Consider the following 9970-nt stretch of genomic DNA (forward strand, 5'->3'; position numbering starts at 1 on the left):
ACCGAAAATCAACAATGACAAGAGAGATTCGCTATTACGCCATTTTACCACAATTCACTAAAATTGTCTGTCGCTTTTTCAACATGTTTTACAGTATATTTTGCTATATTGTATTTCCTCTATTAGTAGTGCAAGTTCTTATGTAAATGACAAAAGTTTGCATAAGGCCCATATAAATAACACTTACCGGTGATGAGTCAGTATACAATACTGTATTTGTTCCATTAGTGACACATGTGCTTACGAAAATGAAAGAGCTGTGGCTTATATGAGTTCCTAATAGAGCAAGCACAGTATCAATGCTGTCCTGTCAGCAATCTTTGATCTAAGTCACTACGTTGCTAGATTTATTGAAAACATGTATTGACATAAATTTCTTCTAGCTAAGGTGTTTCCTACCACATTTCATTACATTTTCTTTCATAGGCAAGTACCGGGAAAATGACGAGATGAAAATAGATCCTCCACCGACGGTGACTTGTGATGACTTCCCATCTGCTGTAGAATTAATTATTCAAAGTCTTGAGGAAGTTGTGTCATAGAAATTGCTTAAGATTTTAAGACGTGGTATGTTTGATGATACTTAATTGAAGATTCAAAAAATAGTTTACTCTCTGTTAGCCAAACAAATCTGTTTTGACTTTCATCAATTAAAAATGATCACTAATGTCAGGTGCAAGTGCAATCAAACCTGTATATAGCGACCTGTCAAACTTGTGTATAGTGACCTGTCAAATCTGTATATAGCGACCTGTCAACCTGTATATAGCGGCGACCTGTCAAACCTGTGTATAGTGACCTGTCAAACCTGTATATAGCAACCTGTCAAACCTGTGTATAGGGACCTGTCAAACCTGTGTATAGTGACCTGTCAAACCTGTATATAGCAACCTGTCAAGGCGCTTCATTAAAATAGTCTTAATAGTCAGGTGTTCTTTATATGGAGAATGGATTATTTTTGTTTACCTTGTGCAATTTTGCTGATAATGGGGATATGAATGACGAGGAGTGCTCCATGCAGAGAGCATCAAACAATGGATAACTTCCCACAATTCCCTTTGACCACATGGTAGTCCATCTATGATGCATTCAAAGGAGAGAAGCCAGAGTGTCAATCATATGTGTTTGTGACTACTGAAGCGAGGGAGTCGTCGCATACGCATGCGTCAGATGGCCACAGCGTGTCATTGTTTACAAACAAGTGTCTACCCATGAGCCTTTGCATTCTTAGCATTTGTTGTTATCGTACGGGATTCAATTCTTGCGCATGTGCAGGTGACGACCCCTCCTGCTTTAAGTATGTGTGTTTTTGTTGCTAGATCTTCAGTTTGCCCATCAAGTCAAGTATAATTATGTAATAGTTTATACAAAGTAAATTTTTTTTTAATTATTCCAATACTCTGATTTATTTGACAAATTTTATTTAAGAGAATATGAGATGGGGCTATTAAATAATTGTTTTCACTATGTAACAAATTAGTATGATATCAAAATTAGACTCAGTCGAACACAATATAAACAGAATCAGTCGATCATGATGAACACTCAGTCTAGAGCTGGTGGCAACATAAAGTTTATGTTATAGGCTTATAGCTTCCCAGTGATAGAGGGGGGGGGGGGTCACTTGGCTGGTTGAGGCCTAGGGATACGCATTTGAGTTAGAGTTTTGCGGAGAACGAGGTGTACTTTTCGAAGTTCGCTTGAAAATCAAAAAGGAAGTATCACTTTTTAAAAGACTTTTCCTAAAAGACTAGGTTAAGCAGGAGGACAAGACAACGTGAAAGAAAGTGTTTTGGTAGTGAAGATCATCATTCTTTGAAAGTCACACCTGAACGAAATACACCAAATTCACAGAGACGTTCAAACTGAACAACAAGTCCACAATTTATCAAAAAGGCGGGATAAATTTGTATTTAGAAAGTGGAAGCGGGATGTTTTTTGATTTTGCTGAACTCAAATACGTGTCCAATGATCTCGCGATACAATCCATATTTAAAAATCTTTGAATACCACATTTACTAATAACCTAATCTATTACGCAGTATGTTAGCTTTGTGGGATGACTAGACGATGCTGAGATTTCATGCAATTCAAACAAAGTTGACAAACAAAAAACTGGATAAAAAATTAAAAAGATCGAAATGCATAAATAAAGCCATTCTTAATTTTGTGTCAGTGTCCCTGCTTTTTATTTTAAAGTTTGTATATTAATACAATTATTTATTAAAGGGCGGCAGTCGTCGCGCCGCGTTTTGTTTGATATGGGACTCATAGCGACGTACACAATGCGTGTAAAATACGTTGTTTACATGGAATTCGAACACGCGTTGCGCGACGACCACCGCCCTTTAAATGACAGTATATCGCCAAATTACGGCTATACATATATAGCTGTTGTATTACTTTGTTCGGAAACGTGCATATGATTTTACATAACCATCTAGCTCCATGGTATAACCAATTATATACCTAGCAACTTGAAAGAATTACACGAGACAGCTGTATTATTCAGAATCATTAACAGTGATATCGAACATGCTCTGCTCTGGTTGCTTTTCAAATCACATACCCTATCAAGATTACTAAAGCACAGTGGCGTCACATATTGCAGACTTTGTGTACTCCAATTGGATCTACTACTACACAAGTAAGCGGTGGCTGATTGTATATATTCATTACCACCCCTATCGTACACTGCTTTGGTGGTGTTGTGTTGTCGACATTGAAAGTACGAAAAACGTGAATGGCAAAATGCGAGTCGGAACACAGAACTGGTTAGGGGCATAGTGAATCTTTACTGTGGCAGTGATGTGAATCATCAATGGGGGGGGGTTATAATTTTGTCCTTGTGTCGTATTCATCTTCGGTTTTTCCTCAGCCCTGTACGTGATGGTTTGACGAATATATGTTAGTCTGATGTGTACAATAGGTGTTATTCACGTTCATGGTAGCCAAGTACTGTAGAAGGGTTAATTATTCACTGGGTTATAATTTTGCTTATTTCACTGACTGGAAAATGCGCTAAATTAAAACCCAGAGAATATGTAAAAATTTAGCATAGAACACATTATCTAAATGACGAAACCGTGAATTTAAAACCCACTGAATATGCCTGAAATGGTAGTTCAGCGAAATTTAAACCCAGTGAAAATTAGTCATTTTACAGTATTTATTTCCCACATAGCAAACCACACCTAAACATTTTTGATGAAGTTTATTGCCTTGTGTGACTAATAATGTATAATATTAGCGTTGATTTTCGTTACAATCGGTCTCAAATGAATATCGTTCAATAAGCAAAGTAGATTTAATATTCGCTTAGATAACCTGTATAGCACCCAAACCCCAATCAAAGTAAATCAGCGAAAATACATGTATCATGACTACTGAAAATAAATCTTCAGAAACGTATTTGTAATGGCGTGGACAAGATTTGAACTTCATTATGTGTGCTGCGGGAATGACCAGTTATGTTAAGGACAACTGAAAAAATATAAAAAAAATAGTTAGGTATAGATACGGTTAATTATGATTTTCGTTCTTTATGTTCAGTTATATGCAATTGTTTGCATTTTCAAACAATAATGAATCCCCCCCCCCAACAACGCTATATTGGATTAGGAAAGGGGCCTATAGCGTCCCCCTCCCTCTCCGAATCCAATATGGCGCTGTGGGGAATTCATTGTTGTTGCTATAAAATCACCCTCATCAAAATCGAATAAATTTAGTTAATTTTGTTAGGTTTTCTGTTGAAATGAATTTACCTGCGAAAAGAGGTTTAAATTATCGTGCAATGGCAAAGCTGTGCCGGCATAATGGCCTCTAACTCTGATAGCGGTGATTTATAATTACTAGCAATTATAATTATGGTTTTGTTTGAGTCGATCATACATCGCGCCCTCTCGTGACGAAATGCTTGTGTGACGTCAAAATGACATTTAACGGATGAATGCTATGACGTTCAAATTGAACAGCTTGGCTACATAGTCGTTCATTTTCGGAAACAATCTCTATTGATGGACGACGATGCAAAAGATAGTGTAACCAATTTACGTCATGAAATGCTTAGTCACCAGAGGGCGCGTTTTATAAAGAATGTATATTCATTTGACATTATCCTCGGGGGCGGACATCCGTGCATTTTCACCCCTTGGCAGCCCTCGCGGTGAAAACAAAGGCCGAAAACTCGCATAAAATGGTACTTTGGGATGGTTGTTGAGACTCTCCTGAACAGTGTAACAAGATTTGCCCTACGTGTGTAACATATATAAATTTGATTGTTCGGGATTACTTCAAAGTTGAGTTTGTGTTGTTTTCTCGAGTTTTCACCGGCTCGACCGGCGTTCCACAGCAGCGCGCACCGAGCCCGTAGCAATGCATGGTACAGTGGTGCGCGTCTTAGCAACGTGGAACGTCTTGTGACGTAGCTCCGCCCCCGAGGATTGGGTTGAAGTTAATATAATTCAATAATTTATTTTCTGTGTAACAGTGCACACGTGCTGCAAAGGGATAAACTGTATCTTACCTGCCAGGTACCTGCCAACTATCACTGAAAACCACAGAGTCAAACGTCCTTTGTCCGTCTGGCGTTACAAAATCGTTCTTCGGGTTGTCGTCAGCATTACCTAGCAGACCACAAACACGTCCATGCAGGTACTCATCGTTTAATGTGATAGACATCCCATGCCCCCGTCTTTTCCAATTGAGAGTGAATCCAAGTTCGTTCAGATATACTGTGATTACACCGTTTTCCTTTCTTACTTTGCCGACGTAATCGTCAATCACCGTCAATGAGTCAGTCATCGGTTTTCCGCTGATCTATTGTTGAAAATTAAGTGGCGTTTATGAGTGCCTACGTCGTTAAATACTGTAGAAGGGTTAATTATTCACTGGGTTTTAATTTCGCTTATTTCGCTGACTGGAACTTGAAAATGCGCTAAATTAAAACCCAGTGAATATGTAAAATTTAGCATAGAACACATTATCTAAATGATAAAACCGTGTATTTAAAACCCATTGAATATGCCTGAAATGGTAAATCAGCGAAATTTATACCCGGTGAAAATTAGTCATTTTACAGTACACTGTAACCTCAATATAATGAACATCTTTATAATGAATTCCCTGATATAATGAACACATAGCATGTCGCCCGCTCACAACAAACCCAATGTATTATGTACTTCATTATAGTGAACATTTCACTATAACAAACTAATTGTATGTCCCCCAGAGAGTTTGTTATAACGAGGCTACAGTGGAACAATTTACTTCGACATTACAATTTCAAGTTAACATTGTAACACCAGGACTAGTGAACTGGGTTTCCTTCATTCGCATGTGCTTTCCACCATACCTTATCTCGACTCAAAATAAATGAACATTATTAAAATAAATAAAAGTTGACATGCTATTTAGCCGACTAATATACTACATATATGGTTACACTAATTTAATTCTAAATCGATGAAAATATACAACTTTGCTTTTATTCAATGTTTCGGATTGTTTCAAGTATGATACAAAGACCATTGCAGTCGCTCGCAATATGTAGACTGTTGATATATCGATTGGTTGTTTTTTTTATACAATTATTCGTCTGTAACGGGAATATCGTGCATAGAGCTATCGGCGGCGATCAAATATCTAGTCGATGTAACGAGCAAATTATATCATATTTTCCAACCCCTGTTCCTGATTGAAGTCATTTTTTGACGACGTGTCTTCAAAATATAGTTGAACAATTATAGTCCATATATATTAAGGATTATTTTACCTACTAATTTGCACATTTTTGCGGTCAATACCAATATTTTGGGGGAGATTTTAACTACGAATACCGCAGTATATATGCAATAATTTGTATTATCTGTCACCGTAATGCCATAAGTTACAGCGTGGCGTAATTTTGCGGTATTTTACGGGGTATTTTTATCCTATCACATTAGGAAGGGCGAATTCCAAATATGGAATGGTTACGCGCGTAAGCGTCCTCTAATAATAAAAAACAAACATGGCTGCCATACTAAGAACGGACTCCATACAAAGAAGTTCGCTGATTCTGCTTTAAACTTTTTAGATTTCGGCATTTCCATGATGTATCCTTGGTTGGAAAAGATGTATAACAATAAGGTTATTACGAAGATACCTCAAAGTATGCACGCAGACAGTACGCTGTCGCGTCAACATCCGCTGCGCGTCGGTCGATGCCGTCACTGTACTGTCTTCGTACATACTTTGAGGTATCTTCGTATTAACATTATACTATAGATATTTGCATCAATGCAGATTATTTAGAAGAATCAATGTCCAACTTACTAATACGGAATCGTCTTCGTTAATTCGGATCAGTTGCTTTCCATTTGATGTGACGTTAAATGCAACCATGAATGTTGGAGGTTCGTACGGATAGTTCTTTCCTCTGAAATCGGCCGTGACTTCAAAGTCTGGGTAAACGGTGTCATCGCAACTTTTGACCAAAGTGTATGAACAATAACCATTGGAATTGAACTTGTAACCGTCGAACGTCGTCATATGTGGCTCATACTGTCCATTACCACCTGGTGTAAAAATCAGTGAGTGGACGCCAGACACGTTAAGGTAGAATCCTACTCATAATTTAAAATACCAAGAATTTATTCATTTTCCAATAAATTGTACTCCAAGGCAATATAAAGATATTGACTTGAAAAAAGTTGGGATCACCAGCCGTATTTTTGAGAAATTGGTGGTTGTATTTTAGTGGAGAGTCGCCATTTTGGCACTATTATAATGCTTTTACCATAGGTTCCTGTGGCAGAGATATTGTGCAATATCTCAAAATCTAGCCTGGTGACATAGGATGAAACAAATATATATTGTTAATCATGGAGTACATTTTGTTTTGGGTTTTTAAAAAAGTGTCAATTTTTTTTTTTTTTTTTTTTAACATTGTGTTCTATGGGAATATTCAAAAAATAGCAATTTAAAAGAAATATTAGGACACGTTTCTCAATAAGCTTAACTGTAACACACAAAATAATGTTATTTCATTGTACCATAGGACATTAGCTTCATGATTGTACATAATAAACTAATGAACATTGCCATGCGATTTATGACCAATTTTGTCAACAATTATGACTAGGCTTCTACCCCAGTTAAGTCGGAGGACACTTTAAAGGTGATTCGACCGCGAGACTACGTCATAATTTATGCAGATATAATTGTTAATACTTGCATTTGATTGGCTCTTGTTTTACTAAGTCAGTTTTATGAAAACATGATGACAATTACATAGAAGCAAACAAATTATCGCATATTTTTCAAAAGTGTTATATAGTTGATTATTTAGAAAATTTGGCAAAAAACTATTTCAATATGAATTCATCTTAAAGCGCAGTTCCATTAAAAGTAACGAGATTTCATCGGAATTTCCAAAAGATTCGGACAGCCACGTGACCCAATTTATGAATTCCATGTTTTTTGCCACCGTAGTATCCGAGCCAAATGTTGAAAATGATATAAGCGTTTTTTATGGGAACCAACGGTAAATAACTTTTTCCAATCGTCGTAACGTATTTGACATGTCGTCAAGTGACCACACGTTTTTATCTAGATCGTGTGCGCAACAAAACGCCATATTGTAAAAGTCTGGCAATAGTTTGTATTGGTAGCCACGTTATTAATATGCACAAATACAACAAACCCACCCAATCTAAAAACAAAACAAAACAGTAGTCAATCTAATAAACCATTTTCCGTTCACTGCGAGAATCACGCGTTGTGCGTGAAATCGAACGTAAAAACAGGACAAACAAAGGTCATAGCGTCGTAGTGGCGTCAAACATCGCGTAGGATTCGACAAACGCGAAAGTATTTTGGGGACATTTCCATGTTTAATAATGTGCTGTTCACATTTGATGATAGGTAATTTCGATTAAGTGAGGGTATTCGAAAACAATATTCCTCTGTCGAAGATCGGCCGGTCGATGAGAGCTACGAAATAAAGAAATTCGAGTTCGAAATCAAATCGTTCGATTTTTGCGGCAGACGTTCGACGCGCGTCTTTCATACAACTCGCGAGATCTCGCAGTTGAACGGAAAATTACGTAGTATGTATAATAGTGAAACAGAATATATTAACATAATGCGTACTCACATTTTGGAAGCGGCACCCGAAAACCACGACCAGTAACTTTGTTTTCCACGTTGTTATCCAACGTCGCGGGCACTGTATAAACCACAGTTGTTCCGTAATCTTGGATTTCAGTTGCCACCTTTTGGCCCGAAGTTACATCGACGATATGAAATTTGACGGAACCAGTTGAAGTTGGACCGATTGTAACTTCTAGGAAATTGGCAGCACAGTCCATCCAGGTGAACGTGAAATCTGGATCTGTTGGAATAAAATAATCAACTCCTAGTTATGGAGCGCTTTCGAGACGTCAAATGACGTTGCAGTATATAAGTGAAAGCAGCATCGTTTAAATCGAAAAATGCGTTTGGTTATGTAAGTAAAAATTAGTAAAATTTCTAAATAAGTTAAAATCCATTGATGGACGACTCAAACCAAAATGAAATAGAGATTTTGAACGGCCTTCTCGATATCTATCTACGGCATGGAGCAGATTCAACGCCATTTGTATTGACAGTATTGGAAATACCGACTACTCTAAATATACCAGTCTTTCATCTCAAAAACAGTTGGTATTCGGTAAAATTGGCACCCACAATCATCCGATTTCAAGGTTTAGTAATTCTCGTAATATAATAAATAAAACTGTATGTAATACAAAAACATGGCATCTCTTGCAAGAAATTGTTTTTATATTAGAGCCGTGGCGTATTACGTTCGTAGATGTCTGTGGGACCCACCGATTTGATACAAAAACCTAATTCCCGATTCCCGAATAGATAGCGCATGCGCATATTGCGTCACCTGAGGTCTACAAATCGGAAGGAAAGACATATTTTGAATGTTTCTAACGCGCAGAGTTGCCGTACATCGCTCGTCCCTTTTTTCTAATTCGCGGCGTATATAACCTCTACGAATAATAGTGCCATCATCTTTCAACTAACTCGTATCAACCTTTGAAAATGTGCGAAGCATTCTGCCTAAACAAGAAAAACTAATATGCAAATTAGTTTTTGCTATAGCGTGATTTTCTTTATTTTTGGGGAGCTGAAACCTATACCATGAAACACCCACACACCACGCAGTCACATTTTCAGTTCATTTTCTCTGCAAAAATCTTCTTTTTCAGATACACTTTTCCCAACAAGATAATGAACGGGTACCAACACAAAATACAATTGACATTCAAATGTATTTTAAAGGGCGGTGGTCGTCGCGCCGCGTCCTGTTCGATATGGGACTCCTAGCGACGTATACAACGCGTGTAAAATGCATTGTTTGACCATCGCCCTTTAAAGACGAAACGTGGCACGAAACAACATATTTTATAACGTTGTGAATTTGCGGTTTTGTCTTAACAGACGTAGCGTACACTGCGATATACCTGTACACACAAAGCACTCAAATGACATCCCAAGTTGTACATATAAACTTTGCGGTAAGGGTATAAGGGTATCACTAGAAAGAAAATCAGAATCGTCATATAAGGCATAGTACATAATAAAAGAAAAAACTGTTATATTATAAAAATAATAAATTAAGATAATGAATAATATTACCTGCGGCATACCCCAAACCGACAATGCAGAAAATGGTTATCAAAGTACCGGCATGCATCATTCTTCAACACTTCTTGGTTTCAGATGTGGTAATGACAAAATCGGTTCGGCTCAGTCAATAATAAACAATTGGGCGGTACCATTCTTGACGCGGGGACACAAGTAAATTGTAGTCTCGAGATTTGAGGGATTTTTAACGTTGGTCTTCAAAATACAGGCGTATTTCTCGTGAAAATTCCATAATAACTGAGCAAAGATTGGAATGCAAGCAGGAAAATGATTATAATATCTGACA

General features: G+C 37.3%; 2 protein-coding genes across 2 annotated transcripts in view; one reads left to right on the forward strand and one right to left on the reverse strand.

Moving 5' to 3' along the window:
• LOC100378885 (haloacid dehalogenase-like hydrolase domain-containing protein 2) overlaps positions 1-2170 on the forward strand; it is a 31850-nt gene extending 29680 nt beyond the window's left edge. Inside the window, exon 7 of the mRNA XM_002739720.4 lies at positions 427-2170. Coding sequence (XP_002739766.2) covers positions 427-542 — 116 coding nt within the window. The 3' untranslated portion in view covers positions 543-2170. The remainder of the gene's footprint in view (positions 1-426) is intronic.
• A 1027-nt stretch (positions 2171-3197) lies between these two features.
• Positions 3198-9766, reverse strand: LOC100379033 (BMP-binding endothelial regulator protein-like). Its single transcript, XM_006822742.3, has 5 exons — positions 9676-9766; positions 8141-8377; positions 6319-6560; positions 4526-4818; positions 3198-3483 (listed from the first exon to the last, which is right to left on the reverse strand). Exons 1-5 carry the CDS (start codon positions 9734-9736, stop codon positions 3474-3476), a joined length of 843 nt encoding a protein of 280 aa, XP_006822805.2. The 5' UTR covers positions 9737-9766; the 3' UTR covers positions 3198-3473.
• Positions 9767-9970: the final 204 nt, after the last annotated feature.

Source organism: Saccoglossus kowalevskii, chromosome 20, assembly GCF_978046115.1.
Source record: "Saccoglossus kowalevskii chromosome 20, keSacKowa6.1, whole genome shotgun sequence".
NCBI classification, from domain to species: domain Eukaryota; kingdom Metazoa; phylum Hemichordata; class Enteropneusta; family Harrimaniidae; genus Saccoglossus; species Saccoglossus kowalevskii.

Bases quoted from the DNA above. Each gene is read 5' to 3' on its own strand.
- LOC100379033 (XM_006822742.3), bottom strand. From the start codon at position 9,736: ATGATGCATGCCGGTACTTTGATAACCATTTTCTGCATTGTCGGTTTG. The intron at 8,378-9,675 runs GTAATATTATTC...TTATTCCAACAG, and splicing joins CGGTTTGGGGTATGCCGCAG to ATCCAGATTTCACGTTCACC. The intron at 6,561-8,140 runs GTGAGTACGCAT...TTTTTACACCAG, and splicing joins TCGGGTGCCGCTTCCAAAAT to GTGGTAATGGACAGTATGAG.